The 17,917-nt window shown below is 43.9% G+C and overlaps 1 protein-coding gene across 2 annotated transcripts in view; it reads right to left on the reverse strand.

Moving 5' to 3' along the window:
• Window positions 1–17,917, reverse strand: part of dcc (DCC netrin 1 receptor) — a 1,326,174-nt gene that overhangs the window by 964,403 nt on the left and 343,854 nt on the right. For both annotated transcript variants that reach the window (XM_087994379.1, XM_087994329.1), the window contains exon 2: window positions 9,078–9,398. In XM_087994379.1, coding sequence (XP_087850505.1) covers window positions 9,078–9,398 — 321 coding nt within the window. The remainder of the gene's footprint in view (window positions 1–9,077; window positions 9,399–17,917) is intronic.

Below are 17,917 nucleotides of genomic sequence, written 5' to 3' on the forward strand. Positions count from 1 at the left end.
TGCGGTGCTGGAGAGTTACGTGTACCCTCTCACAAGAAAAGGGTACATTAGCACAGTAGCTCAGTGGTAAGCACTGCTGCCTCACAGGACCAGAGTCCTGGGTTCACTTCCAGCCTCAGGGGACTGTCTGTGTGGAGTTTGCACGTTCTCCCTATGCCTGTGTGGACTTCTGCTGGGTGCTCCAGTTTCCTCCCACAGTCCAAAGGTGTGCAGGTTAGGTAAATTGACCATGTTGAATTACCCATATTGTTCAGGGGTGTGTAGATTAGGTGCACTAGTGAGGGGATATGCAGGATTACACGGATAGAGTAGGGGGTTGGGTAGGTGTGGACTTGTTGGGCTGGATGGCCTGTTTCCACGCTCTAGGATTCTATTAAAAAATCTTCAAAGAAACCTAAACAGAGTTAAACTTTCGTCTACTGACCAGTCCTGAAAAACAGTCACTAGACTCAAAGTATTAACTCTGCTTTCTCTCCATGTATGTTGCCAGACCTGCCAACTATTCAAAGTTCAGTGGGCTTCAGCTTGCATTTAGAGAAGTGGAGACTTTAGGATGTTGAAATCTTTCTGCCTGAAGAGAGCATTATTGACTCACTTCTGCGCTCATAGATCACTAACAGGAACAGCACAAGGGGAAAGGATGAAGATGCTGGCAGATCTGTCATGGGCAGAACTTACCTTTCCAATTACAAATCTTCCATGTCCCCTAAAATTGAGGGAAGTGCTGCTGAAAAAAATTATTAAGAAAATCTGGTAAAGCCATGAAACTTTTGGTATGAAGTAATTCAGTACTATTAGTTTGAGAAGTGTCTGACTGAAAACTATCATGCCTTAATGATCCATACGTAGGACTGAGAAACATCACAATTATCACCATACCACAAGCGGCAGCATTGTTAGGAGGTGATGTGCTAATTGAAAAGTTTCAATATTTAGAGAATCCCTGTGTGCCTCTGATTATCATATTTCAATCCATTGCTACAGAATATGAAAGTTCAATCTGTCCATGTGTTATATGTTGGGAAATCTAAGCGAATGTATGCATGGACCAGGAATTGTTAAATAATACAGTAAGTCATTGAAAGATGAATGGACTAAAGGTAAGCTTGTAAGAATAAATGGGAATTTTGGAAGCTTACAATAAAATGGTGATTTGAAGATGACATTTCAGGAATGCCACTGTACATTGCAATCTTCTTCTAGTCATACCTCCAGTGATGGTTATAGACTACTAGCTTCCGCCTTTGGATTCAAGTCAGACTTATCAAAATAAAATGCTGCTCTGGACTTTCCTTTTGGAGGTCAAGCAGGAAATGGTGCTGAGTTGTCAAATGCTGAGTCCTTCTGTCCGAAAACTTGCTGGGATCATTTACTCCCGCACTCCTGGGACACAACGCAACACCCCACTCCTGTCCTACCAATCGTGAGCAAGTGGTGGTAAGAGGACATGGCTTGAAATACCATTCCTTTTTCCTCAGCCACCACATTAGAGCTGCCGATTCAAAGAGTTGTTGGAGCCTATTCCTGCTGGCTCACAAGAAGAAGAATCCTACACAGACTAAAATAGAACTAGCTAGATCCACAGTGATTTGTCAGCTGGATTGCTTTGGGGTGCTGCATTTGAAACCACAATTAAACATAGTCATATGGAAACTTGGAGCAGGGGAGGCCATTCATCCCTTTGATACTGTTCCACATTTAATAGGATCAGGGCTGATCCTCTAGCTCAGTGCAATATTCTTGCTTTCTCTCCATATGCATGGATGCCTTTAAAATCTCCAAGTTTTATCTACCTCTTTCTTGAACATATTCAGTGAATTAGCCTCCACATCATTCTGAGGCAGGGAGTTCCCTACCCTTTGAGTGAAGAAATATTTCTTCATCTAAGTCCTAAATGGTCTACTCCATATACTGAGACTACATTCCTGGTTTTAGACTCCACATCGAGGGAAAACATTGTACCTGAATCTAGTCTGTTCTATCCCATTAGAATGTCATATATTTCATTCAGATCCCCTTTCATTCTTCTGAATACAGGCCCAGTTGAAACAATCTGGCCTTGTATGACAGTCCTGCCACCCCAATAGCAGCCCAGTGAACATCCACTGCACACCCACTATGGCTAGTAGATTAGATTAGATTAGATTAGATTAGATTAGATTAGATTAGATTACTTACAGTATGGAATCAGGCCCTTCGGCCCAACAAGTCGACACCGACCCTCCGAGAGCAACCCACCCAGACTCATTCCCTTACAATTTACCCTATCACCTAACACTACGGGTAATTTAGCATGGCCAATTCATCTGACCTGCACAAAGCTTGGTGGCAGGGTGAAATGTGAGGAGGATGTTAGGAGATTACAGGGTGACCTGGACAGGCTAGGTGAGTGGACGGATGCATGGCAGATGCAGTGTAATGTGGATAAATGTATGGTTATCCACTTTGGTGGCAAGAACAGGAAGGCAGATTATTACCTAAATGGAGTCAAGTTAGGTAAAGGGGCAGTACAAAGAGATCTGGGTGTTCTTGTACACCAGTCAATGAAGGCAAGTATGCAGGTACAGCAGGTAGTGAAGAAAGCTAATAGCATGCTGGCCTTCATAACAAGAGGGATTGAGTATAGAAGCAAAGAGGTTCTTCTGCAGCTGTACAGGGCCCTGGTGAGACCGCACCTGGAATATTGTGTGCAGTTCTGGTCTCCAAATTTGAGGAAAGACATTCTGGCTATTGAGGGAGTGCAGCGTAGGTTCACGAGGTCAATGCCTGGAATGGCGGGACTATTTTATGTTGAAAGATTGGAGCGACTGGGCTTGTATACCCTTGAGTTTAGAAGACTGAGAGGGGATCTGATTGAGACGTATAAGATTATTAAAGGATTGGACTCTCTGGAGGCAGGAACATGTTTCTGCTGATGAGTGAGTCCCGAACCAGAGGACACAGCTTAAAAATAAGGGGTAGGCCATTTAGGACAGAGATGAGGAGAAACCTCTTCACGCAGAGAGTAGTGGGTGTGTGGAATGCTCTGCCCCAGAAGCAGTGGGGGCCCAGTCTCTGGATTCATTTAAGAAAGAGTTGGATAGAGCTCTCAAGGATAGTGGAATCAAGGGTTATGGGGATAAGGCAGGAACAGGATACTGATTGAGGATGATCAGCCATGATCATAATGAATGGTGATGCAGGCTCGAAGGGCAGAATGGCCTACTCCTGCACCTATTATCTATTATCTTTGGACTGTGGGAGGAAACCAGAGCACCCAGAGGAAAGCCACACAGACACAGGGCGAATGTGCAAACTCCACATAGTTGCCTGAAGTGAGAATTGAACCCGGGTCTCTGGCACTGTGAGGCAGCAGTGCTAACCACTGTGCCACCGTGCCGCCCAGTAGCCTTTCTTAGATGGGGAAACCAAAACTCCATACAGATGTGGTCTCAAGGTCCTGTATAACTCAAGTAAGGCATCCCTAATTCTGAACATAAAACCTCTTAGAACGAAGGACAATATACTATTTGCCTTCATAATTTGTTTGCTGCACTCGTCATTGTCTGGGTATGCACATCCACAATTCCAAATACACAATTTTAACAATTCCCTTCCTTTCTGTTTTTTTGCATCAAAGTGTGTCACTTCAATTTAGATGATCTTCATGGGATTTTTGCAACCTCTGGACAGAGGAAAGCAATGCAGTTTCCTCAGAGATCTCCAGTTATAGTGACATAGGAGAAAGGCGAGAAGGATCAGCATATGTGACACAGAAATCAGAGAGCCAAAGGCTTCCTCTGGCCCCTCAACCTGAAGCATTATTTCTGATCCTCTAGTCACCGATCTTTCCAGACTTGCTGTGTATTTCCAGGCATTTTAGTTTCTGTTGGCCTGTTGGCCCTAGCTGCTAGTACACTTCCTTTCTATCTAAACTCCCACAAACAGCTGCTTCAAGGCAGAAAATAATATTTTGGGTTAATGTAAATGAGTAGCTTGAGACACAGCAGGCGTTAATTCTATCATTAATGTGAGGAAATTTCCAAAGTTTCACCATCAGGAATTGCGTCATTTCATTTCTGGGTAGATTAGTTAATAGACGATTTATTACCCTGATTAGTTAATTCCAACATTATTGTATCCTACAACTGCCAAGATAACACAAGGTGACTGAGATGGCCCATTACCATTCCTCATCTAGTCCAAAAGGATCAACAGCTAGTTTCTCTGATGAAAATCATGAATTGTAAGCTGACATTTAAATTACAGTTTTAACCTATTCCACTGCTTGGGGAACTGACAGAATTAGTGCAACTCTGATTTTACACATCAGCTCATTTCAGCTCTCTTTGAAATTGAGGTGTAAAACCACTGTGCCACTCAAGTCCTCTTGTTTCCTGCCCTATCATTTAGGTTCAAAATACCCAAGAGGCCAAACTAATGAAAAGCAGAACCACCTGTACACTGATATGTGTGTAAACTGACTGCGCTATCAGTAAATAATGCCACAAGAGGAAGAAACATACTGAGCAAGAAAAGGGAGGGGGACCAGCCTTTGGGTTGTCCCTCTGGAAGAGATTGTGCAAGAGTGTGAAAAGAATCATTCTAAGACATGGAGTGACTGTAATTCAATATGTAAATGTGAATCCACTGCTCAGAATGCCTTTTCACCACTCTTCCCAATTTAACAAAAATATTATTATCAGTATCTGCTCACTTTCATGATGTAGCATTTCTCAGTCACTGGGTTGAATTTTTGCCACTGTTTGGGTCAGATTGGAAAACAAGAGAGCGGGTGAAATAATGGAGAAAGCTGTCAGGGACGGAGACTGGCCTCTTCCCATCGGAACATGATTGCCAGCAACAGGAATGTTTATGGTTCAGATGCCTGTGAATGGCTGAGCCAAGCATCACATCATGGGCTCATTTGTCTAAAACTGGGCAGGGCGAGAGCTGCCACTTTATGCAGAGACCACCTGGTGAAACGTGGAAACTGCCCAGCATGGTCTGGGGTGTGAACTTTTTAATGAGCACAGAAGAGGGGTCTAATGCCAAAGGCCATCATAACAGCCACAGTGCATGCGCCACCTTTGCCCTCTTACCAGAACGTGGCTGCTAGAGATGACTGTCCAGCCTCAACTCTCTTCCAGGAATCCCCATCATTGAAGCTGCCTCTGCCTTGGATTTGTAGCCTCAGCAATGACCAATGATATATCTCAGCGATACTCATGAGGCTGCTGAACTGCGGATTGTCCCAGCAGCTCCTGGAGATGGGCCCCACCAGCAATATACTGCTTTGGGTGCCACTGAATTGTTCCCAACCATTTTCCACCCCAGAATGGGACCAAACAACAATCATTCTACATAGCTATGGAGAAGGAGAGGATTAGGCAAAATGGGAGGATATTTAATTGGGGAAGAGGAAACTATGATGCGATTAGACATGAGTTAGGAAGCATGGACTGGGAGCAATTGTTCCATGGTAAAGGCACTATAGACATGTGGAGACTGTTTAAGGAACAGTTGTTGCGAGTGATGAATAAATATGTCCCTCTGAGACAGACAAGAAGGGGTAAGAGGAAGTGAGGACCGCAGATGCTGGAGATCAGAGCTTAAAAATGTGTTGCTGGAAAAGCACAGCAGGTCAGGCAGCATCAAAGGAGCAGGAGAATCGACATTTCAGGCAGATTCCTGAAGAAGGGCTTATGCCCAAAATGTCGATTCTCCTGTTCCTTTGATGCTGCCTGACCTGCTGCGCTTTTCCAGCAACACATTTTTAAGAAGGGGTAAGGTAAAGGAACCTTGGATGACGAGAGCGGTGGAGCTTCTCGTCAAAAGGAAGAAGGTAGCTTACATAAGGTGGAGGGAGCTAGGGTCAAGCTCAGCTCTACAGGATTACAGGCAAGCGAGGAAGGAGCTCAAAAATTGTCTGAGGAGAGCCAGGAGGGGACACGAGAAAGGCTTGGCAGAACGGATTAGGGAGAACACAAAGGCATTTTACACTTATGTGAGGAATAAGAGAATGGTCAAAGAAAGAGTAGGGCTGATCAGGGATAGCATAGGGAATTTGTGTGTGGAGTCTGAGAAGGTAGGGGAAGCCCTAAATGAGTTTTTTGCTTCTGTCTTTAGGAAAGAAACAAACTTTGTAGTGAATGAAACCTTTGAAGAGCAGGTGTGCATGCTGGAATGGATAGAGATAGAGGAAGCTGATGTGCTGAAAATGTTGTTAAACATTAAGATTGACAAGTCGCCAGGCCCGGACCAGATTTGTCCTAGGCTGCTTTGGGAAACGAGAAATGCGATTGCTTCGCCACTTGCGAAGATCTTTGCATCCTCGCTCTCCACTGGAGTCCTACCTGAGGACTGGAGAGAGGCAAATGTAATTCCTCTCTTCCAGAAAGGAAATAGGGAAATCCCCAGCAATTACAGACCAGTAAGTCTTATGTCTGTCGTCTGCAAGGTGTTAGAAAGGATTCTGAGGGATAGGATTTATGACCATCTGGAAGAGCATGGCTTGATTAAATGCAGTCAACACGCCTTTGTGAGGGCAGGTCATGCCTCACAAACCTTATTGAGTTCTTTGAAGATGTGACTAGAAAAGTTGATGAGGGTCGAGCTGTGGATGTGGTGCATATGGACTTCAGCAAGGCATTTGATAAGTTCCCCATGGTAGGCTTATTCAGAAGGTCAGGAGGAATGGGATACAGGGGAACTTAGCTGTCTGGATACAGAATTGGCTGGCCAACAGAAGACAGCGAGTGGTAGTAGAAGGAAAATATTCTGCCTGGAAGTCTATGGTGAGTGGTGTTCCACAGGGCTCTGTCCTTGGGCCTCTACTGTTTGTAATTTTTATTAATGACTGGGATGAGGGGATTGAAGGATGGGTCAGCAAGTTTGCAGACGACACAAAGGTTGGAGGTGTCGTTGACAGTATAGAGGGCTGTTGTAGGCTGCAGAGGGACATTGACAGGATGCAGAGATGGGCTGAGAGGTGGCAGATGGAGTTCAACCTGGATAAATGCGAGATGATGCATTTTGGAAGGTCGAATCTGAAAGCTGAGTACAGGATTAAGGATAGGATTCTTGGCAGTGTGGAGGAACAGAGGGATGTTGGTGTGCAGGTACATAGATCCCTTAAAGTGGCCACCCAAGTGGACAGGGTTATTAAGAAAGCATATGGTGTTTTGGCTTTCATTAACAGGGGGATTGAGTTTAAGAGTCGTGAGATCTTGTTGCAGCTCTATAAAACTTTGGTTAGACCGCACTTGGAATACTGCGTCCAGTTCTGGTCGCCCTATTATAGGAAAGATGTGGATGCTTTGGAGAGGGTTCAGAGGGGGTTTACCAGGATGCTGCCTGGACTGGAGGGCTTATCTTACAGAGAGAGGTTCACTGAGCTTGGACTTTTTTCATTGGAGAAAAGGAGGAGCAGAGGGGACCTAATTGAGGTATACAAGATAATGTGAGGCACAGATAGAGTCGATAGTCAGAGGCTATTTCCCAGGGCAGAAATGGCTAACAGAAAGAGTCATAGTTTTAAGCTGGTTGGAGGAAAGTACAGAGGGGATGTCAGAGGTGGGTTCTTTACACAGAGTTGAGAGAGCATGGAATGCATTGCCAGTAGCAGTTGTGGAAGCAAGGTCATTGGGGACATTTAAGAGACTGCTGAACATGCATATGGTCACAGAAATTTGGGGGTGCATACATGAGGATCAATGGTCGGCACAACATCGTGGGCTGAAGGGTCTGTTCTGTTCTGTACTGTTCTATGTTCTATGAAAACTCAGCCCATCATTACATGGAATTACATCATAATTATAGCATGGAAACAGACCATTCAGCCCAAATGGTCCCCACCAATGTCTATCCTCCACAGCAGCCTGACCCTTCATCAAATCCTACCAGCAGATCCTCCTAAAGCTTGTTATTTTCCAATATGGTCTTCTTTCTTTTTAATTGCAGTAGTGTTTAACTGTCTCTCCATCTCAGAAAAGACAGCAGTAAAATGGTAATATGCCAGAACATCAACACAAGAGCACACCAAAGCTTTTAAAACTCACTTTTTACATGACAATATAAGATCAAAAGAGACCATGTGAAAATGCAATGTAATCGTTCTTATTTAGTGCAAAGTGCTCTCATTATCCATAGACTAAGACCTACTTAACCTGATTTTATTCAGTGTTTATTAGATTCCATTGTCCACTTCTGTGCAGATGAAAAACTGTTGGATGTTTACTTGCTACAGTATGACATCTGCCAGGCCACTGAAAACTATAGAAATGTTGGAGAATTATTCTATTTTGGGATGATGGTCCATCTTTTTGTCATTTTTACTTTTCGTGCTGGATATTATATTGCCATAAATGAGATATTTCTCTGAGCTGGCATCTTTACTTATGCAAATAATCTATTGATCAATGCTTGTCATAAAAGATTACTTGGAATATTTGCTGAGCCTTACATCAGAGAAGCAATTACAACCACCCAGGCAATAGTGCATTAGGTATTTTCTCTCCCAGGTGCAGTGCAAGTTCATGGTTTCATCTAGTATGTGCGAAGTGGTCGTCAATCATAGTCAGAGCAGCATGATGGGATTGCTCCAGTTCAGGGTCCTCAGGCTCGGGAGGGAAAAAAAATGAGCTTCCTGATTGATGCGTGGCGATTCTGCTGGACTGTGAGCATCAGATGAGGGCAGGATCAGGTCTGGCTTTGATATGCCTTTCAGTCAAATAACATGCGTTGACACTTCACCCGCACAGCTCACAGACTCAGCAAAGGCCCAGCTTGGCAAAGCACCAGACGACTGTCAACGCTCATGGAACCTTAGTTTATCATGAGTCAGCACTCCCAGGAGAGAACAGCAGCAGAGAGGATGGGACTGCAATATTCATTACTTCAGAGTTCCATTGACAGTAAGTCAATAGGTTGGGCTTTTTGTCTTATGCGAGTTGTGCTGGCAAGAAATTTGTGCTACACTGACTTAGGTATAAATTAAAATGATAATATTGGCAGAAAACAGTGTAGAAAAGGACAAAACAAGGGAATTAGTCTCAATAGAATCTGTCTTATTGCCAGGCTTAGCCTTGCTTGCTTACCTGCCACAGTCAGTCGAGCTGTTCTGCTGACTATCATCCCAGCCCCCTCTACTGAGGCTTCACATTGGTACAATCCTTCGTCAGGTCGGTGGTGTTTCGAGTGGATCACATTCTGTACCATTAAGGATCCATCAGGCATCAGCTGCCTTCTCTCATCCATGGCCAGGTTTAAAAAGGCTCCGTCTTTTCTCCAGCCAATAGTCACTGGGCCCTGGTCTGCTGTGGCTGAGCAGTTCAGGAGAAAAGATCCGCTCCGCACAGTTACAGTGTCCGAAGGCTCAGAAACAAATCGCAATGATATGAATCTTCGGATTTGGGAACCTAAAATGGAAACAAATAAAGCTTGGGTTAAAAATGGAAATGTGTACTTGTTTGAACAACACTGTTATAAATTAAGTTGGAAATTATTCTGTGTGTCTCAATATTATTTCCATTGATGTTGACTGATGATTGCAGGAGTGCTGTCACCTAGTGCAATGTATGCAATATTTCAGCCACTAGCTGCATGTGGTTAAATGGGAATCCAGATATAACTTATTGTGCTTTTGAATAGTAAAATAATACATAAATAACAGATATCATCATTGGCACATGGTATTGATAACCATATTAAGGTGGCATTTGTTGGTGCTTTATAACATTTTATGTTTGTTGGTAAGATTAAAAGCAGAATATGCAATAGCTTTTATAGTTTAAACTTTACTGCCCTGATTTACTGCATCTTGGTTATAGTCATAGTCATAGAGATGTACAGCATGGAAACAGACCCTTCGGTCCAACTTGTCCATGCCAACCAGATATCCTAACCTAATCCACTCCCATTTGCCAGCACTTGGTCCATATCCCTCTAAACCCTTCATATTCATATACCTATCCAGACGCCTTCTAAATGTTGTAATTGTACCAGCCTCCATCACATCCTCTGGCAGCTCATTTCATACACGCACCGCCCTCTGCGCGAAAAAGTTGCCCTTTCTTGAAGCTTTTTCTGGAACCTTTACATCTGGGCACCTATCCAGAAAACCTTCTGGACAATGGGGGTCAAGGTTATCTGCTAAAGTTGCATGTAGTGCAGGTGAAAGAGAAAACAGGTATGTGACCCTCAAGTTCTAATGAAAGCTGATAATCTGAAATGTTTGCACTATTTGTTCCTCCACAAATGCTCCATGGCCTGGTATTTTATCTTGACATCAACTTTCCATCTTCCTCAGTATTCCACTTTTGAAGACCCTGGGCCTTAGAACCATATCACCAACAGTGGCATTGTACAGAAATAGCATCAGTCAACACGATCAATCAGAATATCTGTCCAGACCTACAGGAAAAAGCATGGCCAACAGACAACAGTCCCACATAGGAGGTTAGTGAGTAAAATTAGGGCGCATGGTATTGGGGGCAAAGTCTGGATTAGTGGTGCTGGAAGAGCACAGCAATTCAGGCAGCATCCGAGGACAGGCAAAATCGACGTTTCGGGCAAAAGCCCTTCATCAGGAATAAAGGCAGAGAGCCTGAAGCATGGAGAGATAAGCTAGAGGAGGGTGGGGGTGGGGAGAGAGTAGCATAGAGTACAATAGGTAGGTGGGGAAGGAGATGAAGGTGATAGGTCAGGGAAGAGAGGGTGGAGTGGATAGGTGGAAAAGGAGCTGGGCAGGTCGGACAAGTCCGGACAGGTCGAGTTACTGGAGGTTAGAAACTAGGATGAGGTGGGGGAAGGGGAAATGAGGAAACTGTTGAAATCCACATTGATGCCCTGGGGTTGAAGTGTTCCGAGGCGGAAGATGAGGCGTTCTTCCTCCAGGCGTCTGGTGGTGAGGGAGCGGCGGTGGAGGAGGCCCAGCACCTCCATATCCTCAGCAGAGTGGGAGGGGGAGTTGAAATGTTGAGCCACTGGGCGATTTGGTTGATTGATGCGGGTGTCTCTGAGATGTTCCCTAAAGCGCTCTGCTAGGAGGCGTCCAGTCTCCCCAATGTAGAGGAGACCGCATCGGGAGCAACGGATACAATAGATGATATTAGTGGATGTGCAGGTAAAACTTTGATGGATGTGGAAGGCTCCTTTAGGGCCTTGGATGGAGGTGAGGGAGGAGGTGTGGGCACAGGTTTTACAGTTCCTGCGGTGGCAGGGGAAAGTGCCAGGATGGGAGGGTGGGTCGTAGGGGGGCGTGGACCTGACCAGGTAGTCACGGAGGGAACGGTCTTTGCGGAAGGCGGAGAGGGGTGGGGAGGGAAATATATCCCTGGTGGTGGGGTCTGTTTGGAGGTGGCGGAAATGTCGGCGGATGATTTGGTTTATGCAAAGGTTGGTAGGGTGGAAGGTGAGCACCAGGGGCGTTCTGTCCTTGTTGCGGTTGGAGGGGTTGGGTCTGAGGGCGGAGGTGCGGGATGTGGATGAGATGCGTTGGAGGGCATCAAAGTACTGACTTGGATTGAAAATTGGTTGGCTGACAGGAAATAAAGAGTAGTGATAAACGGCTCCCTTTCGGAGTGGCAGGCGGTGACCAGTGGGGTACCGCAGGGATCAGTACTGGGACCGCAGCTTTTTATAATATATATTAATGATACAGAAGATGGTATTAATAGTAACATTAACAAATTTGCTGATGATACAAGCTGGGTGGCAGGGTGAAATGTGAGGAGGATGTTAGGAGATTACAGGGTGACCTGGACAGGCTAGGTGAGTTGACAGATGCATGGCAGATGCAGTTTAATGTGGATAAATGTATGGTTATCCACTTTGGTGGCAAGAACAGGAAGGCAGATTACTATCTAAATGGAGTCAAGTTAGGTAAAGGGGCAGTACAAAGAGATCTGGGTGTTCTTGTACACCAGTCAATGAAGGCAAGCATGCAGGCACAGCAGGTAGTGAAGAAAGCTAATAGCATGCTGGCCTTCATAACAAGAGGGATGGAGTATAGAAGCAAAGAAGTTTTTCTGCAGCTGTGAGACCGCACCTGGAATATTGTGTGCAGTTCTGGTCTCCAAATTTGAGAAAAGACATTCTGGCTATTGAGGGAGTGCAGCGTAGTTTCACGAGGTCAATTCCTGGAATGGCGGGACTATTTTATGTTGAAAGATTGGAGCGACTGGGCTTGTATACCCTTGAGTTTAGAAGACTGAGAGGGGATCTGATTGAGACATATAAGATTATTAAAGGATTGGACTCTCTGGAGGCAGGAAACATGTTTCCGCTGATGGGTGAGTCCCGAACCAGAGGACACAGCTTAAAAATAAGGGGTAGGCCATTTAGGACAGAGATGAGGAGAAACGTCTTCACCCAGAGAGTGGTGGGTGTGTGGAATGCTCTGCCCCAGAAGGCAGTGGAGGCCCAGTCTCTGGATTCATTTAAGAAAGAGTTGGATAGAGCTCTCAAGGATAGTGGAATCAAGGGTTATGGAGATAAGGCAGGAACAGGATACTGATTGAGGATGATCAGCAATGATCATAATGAATGGTGGTGCAGGCTCGAAGGGCAGAATGGCCTACTCCTGCACCGATTGTCTATTGTCTATTGTAATTAATTCATGCGGCTACAAAGGTGCCACATCTGTAGCTAGTCATTACCTCTTACTGAACAAAACTGTTACAATCCCTGTAGAGACCAATCAGTTTAAAAAGGAATTCAAATTTATAGTTAATAGCTAAACAGACGATATAACTCTCACAAAAAGACATTACTATAGCAAATAGACTAAAAGCAATGGTGATTAAACAAGCAGTTCATATTTTAATCTGACTGGAGAACAGAACTTTGAACATCTCTGCTTAAAACAAACACTCTATTGTGTATATGCCCAACTGGTCTTCAGGTAGGCATTTCATCCTCCAAGAACCACTCCAAACTGTTCCTTAGCTCCTGACAGTTTACTTCAAACCCTTTCCTTTTCCAGACTGGGAATCTTTAAGTCCACAACTGTGTGAGTGTCATTGGAACTTCTCCATCTACCCAAAGCTAGATAAAATTTTCCAGCAATATTTTTAACTTGACATACTTTGTCTTTCCAATTCAAGTGCAAGCTCCCAGCTGTGTGCTAGTGCAGTGAACCGTACAGACTTACAGCTCTTGACTGCTCTTTCACTCCCAGACCCTGGCAGATTAACTTTCTGTGATATTCAATTGAATTTTAGGTATGTTTATAACCTACCCTGCTCATCTCAAAGCTCATCACTATAGTCATGTGCATTCTTTGGGCCTTACATCCAGATAGATATACTATTTAGTCATTCTTTAGATCTCTGCTTTAATCGATCATGGAATTAAATGGAGAATCTAAAGCACAACTGTTTGTGGCCTGATAGCCTCAATATTTGCTTAGTATTTTGGAAACTCATAGTCCATTCACTGTTGGCATACAGGCTGCTGTCATTGTTTCCAAGCGCAAAATGCTTGCATCATCTTCCAAGTAAAACAATCTGGGTCCCTTTAATCTCTAACAATCAAGTCTTCCAGACTTCAGAATAGGTGACATGACACATTCAGTTTACCTTAACTTAAAAACATAATCCCAAAAACCTTTTTGTCATGTGGTTTTATGTCCACATCTGTGACTTTGTGTTCAAGACAGACTGATCAAGGAGGAAAAAGTGAGGACTGCAGATGCTGGAGATCAGGGCTGAAAATGTGTTGCTGGAAAAGCGCAGCAGGTCAGGCAGCATCCAAGGAGCAGGAGAATCGATGCTGGAAGTTAAGGTGAGGGTGATCAGCCGGAGTGGGGGTGGGGGCGGAGAGGTCAGGAAGAAGATTGCAGGTTAGGAAGGTGGTGCAACCCTCGAACACAGCACCACCTTCCCTACCTGCAATCTTCTTCCTGACCTCTCTGCCCCCACCCCCACTCTGGCCTATCACCCTCACTTTATCACCCTCACCTTAACCTCCTTCCACCTATCGCATTTCCAACCCCCCTCCCCCAAGTCCCTCCTCCCTACCTTTTATCTTAGCCTGCTTGGCACACTTTCCTCATTCCTGAAGAAGGGCTCATGCCCGAAACGTCGATTCTCCTGCTCCTTGGATGCTGCCTGACCTGCTGCGCTTTTCCAGCAACACATTTTCAGCTCTGATCAAGGAGGAGGCAAGCTCAGAAAAAGACTTCCTTTTAGGCTTCCTTAGAACCCTCTGTGTTGTATATTAATACTAAATTCAACTTTACATAGTAATCTGAGAAATATAAGAGTCTAATCTTACTGTTACATTATTAAAAGACTATTATCTACCTGTGTCACTCTCTTCAAAACTGATTCAAATGTGCTATTTATGCCCCAGTGGAGAATAGCTCCGTGATCTCATCAAAAGTTTGTTCTGTCCTAAAACCCTCACACAACAAAAGAGACAACAATCTTATAAACTTTTTAACTGCAACAGCACAAATCCAATGATTCTTCTTACCAGAAAGTTAGAAAATTGAGGGGACACATAGATGCAATTGGTGATGTAAAGAATGGTCATGCCCATGTCTCTGAGAATGGAAAGATAGATTTAAATATTTTGAATTCTTCACATATCTCACCTATCAGTCCCTCAGGAGTAACATTTTTTTGGAGGAGGCAATGGGGTGCTTTATGACACAGGATTAATAATCAAATTTCAGCACCACTTATTTGTAAAGTCTGAGCCATAGGGTGAAGTGCATATTCCTATGTAAAGGATCAATACTATTTAATGTAGAGGCTATATGAAAATAAAATCAAATGTTGCATATTAAAAGATGATTGGTGCTTCAGATACACTACGAAATCACAACTCTTCCAGAGTCCTGGTTACTGTAAACCAATTTGAAGGTACAATCTTTTTCCATTCTACTCACTCATAGATTGTGGGCATCGCTGTCTGGGCGAGCACTTATTGCCTGTCTCCCTAACTGCCCAGAGAGGATTTTCTTCCCTAAAGGTCATTAATGAAGCAGATTGGTTTTTATGAGAATCAGCAATAGTCACTTGATTGCCATTGGTCTAGTTTTATTCATACTTTCAATTTAAATTTCACTGTCTGCTATGGCGCGATTTGAACCCCTGTCCCCAGAACATTACCTGGGCTTCTTGATTACTGGTCCAGTGATATCTTTTGGTTCTAGTCCTGTATCCTCATTGCACAAATTATTGTTAACTTATTTTACCACTGTATTACTGGCCAAAATTGGCTCTGAATCCTGCAATTCCTCAATTTTAAAAATTTCATCCATGATTTTAGTAGCTGTATGATCTCACTCCCACTCTATCCCTGTGATCTCCTCAAGTCTTACAGCTCTCCAGGATCTCTACATTTCTTCAACTCTAGCCTCTTGTACATTTACAACTTTTCTGCTTTGGTAAGGACAGCTGAACTTTCAGCCGGAAAGGTCCTAAACTCTGGAATTCCCTCCCTAAATGACTCTGCCTTACTAGCTTGCCTTCACAACCTTTAAGATTCTCTATAAGACTTAACTTTTACTCGAATATTTATTTATTTGTTGGTGTCAATTTTTTTTTTGATAGCCATTTTGAGGGTGTTTTATTAACTTAAAAGATCCACAAAATGCAAGCTAATTTTGCAGTTGGTGTCTTGTCCTGATACTTTTCACTTTTATATACCTGGCATTTTTGGCTGTTTGACCAGAACTCCTAAGTTTGCATTGAACGAACCACATAACTGAGCTGAAGGACCTCAGAATTGTCAACAGAAACCTTCTGAAATATATCTGTTTCTGCATGATCAGTTCACCCTGAGAGTACTGAATCTGTGGTTCATGTTATTATATGCTAGTCCCACTGCAGTGGCTGATGCAGCATACAATAGTTCATGAATCTGTGACTACTGTAAAACACAGTGATTGTTCAAAATCTGTCAGTGGTGTGACTTCTGAGTCTCAATGGATCCAGTATGCTCAGTACATTCAAGGATCAAAGAGTCATAGAGTCATAGAGATGTACAGCATGCAAACCCTTCGGTCCAACCCGTCCATGCTGACCAGATATCCCAACCCAATCTAGTCCCACCTGCCAGCACCCGGCCCATATCCCTTCCTATTCATATACCCATCCAAATATCTCTTAAATGTTGCAATTGTACCAGCCCCCACCACATCCTCTGGCAGCTCATTCCATACACGTACCACCCTCTGCGTGAAAAAGTTGCCCCTTAGGATTTTTTATATCTTTCCCCTCTCACCCTAAACCTATGCCCTCTAGTTCTGGACTCCCCGACCCCAGGGAAAAGACTTTGTCTATTTATCTTATCCATGCCCCTCATAATTTTGTAAATCTCTATAAGGTCACCCCTCAGCCTCCAACGCTCCAGGGAAAACAGCCCCAGTCTGTTCAGCCTCTCCCTGTAGCTCAGATCCTCCAACCCTGGCAATATCCTTGCAAATCTTTTCTGAACCCTTTCAAGTTTTGCAACATCTTTCCGATAGGAAGGAGACCAGAATTGCATGCAATATTCCAACAGTGGCCTAACCAATGTCCTGTACAGCCGCAACATGACCTCCAAACTCCTGTACTCAATACTCTGATCAATAAAGGAAAGCATAACAAACGCCTTCTTCACTATCCTATCTACCTGAGACTCCACTTTGAAGGAGCTATGAACCTGCACTCCAAGGTCTCTTTGTTCAGCAATACTCCCGAGGACCTTACCATTAAGTGTATAAGTCCTGCTAAGATTTGCTTTCCCAAATGCAGCATCTCGCATTTATCTGAATTTAACTCCATCTGCTACTTCTCAGCCCATTGGCTCATCTAGTCCAGATCCTGTTGTAATCTGAGGTAACCCTCTTTTCTGTCCACTACACACACCTCCAATTTTGGTGTCATCTGCAAACTTACTAACTGTACCTCTTATGCTCGCATCCAAATTATTTATGTAAATGACAAAAAGTAGATGGCCCAGCACCGATCCTTGTGGCACTCCACTGGTCACAGGCCTCCAGTCTGAAAAACAACCCTCCACCACCACCTCTGTCTTCTACCTTTGAGCCAGTTCTGTATCCAAATGGCTAGTTCTCCCTGTATTCCATGAGATCTAACCTTGTTAATCAGTCTCCCATGGGGAACCTTGTCGAACGCCTTACTGAAGTCCATATAGATCATATCTACTGCTCCGCCCTCATCAATCTTCTTTGTTACTTCTTCAAAAAACTCAATCAAGTTTGTGAGACATGATTTCCCATGCACAAAGCCATGTTGACTATCCCAAATCAGTCCTTGCCTTTCCAAATACATGTACATCCTGTCCCTCAGGATTCCCTCCAACAACTTGTCCACCACTGAGGTCAGGCTCACTGGTCTACAGTTCCCTGGCTTGTCTTTACCGCCCTTCCTAAACAGTGGCACCACGTTTGCCAACCTCCAGTCTTCGGGCACCTCACCTGTGACTATCGATGATACAAATATCCCAGCAAGAGGCCCAGCAATCACTTCTCTAGCTTCCCACAGAGTTCTCAGGTACACCTGATCAGGTCCTGGGGATTTATCCACCTTTTACCGTTTCAAGACATCCAGCACTTCCTCCTCTGTAATCTGGACATTTTGCAAGATGTCACCATCTATTTCCCTACTGTCTATATCTCCATATCCTTTTCCACAGTAAATACTGATGCAAAATATTCATTTAGTATCTCCTCCATTTTCTGTGGCTCCACACAAATGCCGCCTTGCTGATCTTTGAGGGGCTCTATTCTCTCCCTAGTTATCCTTTTGTCCTTAATATATTTGTAAAAACCCTTTGGATTCTCCTTAATTCTATTTGCCAAAGCTATCTCATCCCGTTTTGACCTCCTATTTTCTTTATACTCTTCTAAGGCTTTACTCGATTTATCCTGTCTATACCTTACATATGCTTCCTTCTTTTTCTTAACCAAACCCTCAATTTC

Source organism: Chiloscyllium plagiosum, unplaced genomic scaffold (assembly GCF_037043375.1).
Source record: "Chiloscyllium plagiosum isolate Xiang-an unplaced genomic scaffold, Cpla_swu_hap1 HiC_scaffold_1, whole genome shotgun sequence".
NCBI lineage: Eukaryota > Metazoa > Chordata > Chondrichthyes > Orectolobiformes > Hemiscylliidae > Chiloscyllium > Chiloscyllium plagiosum.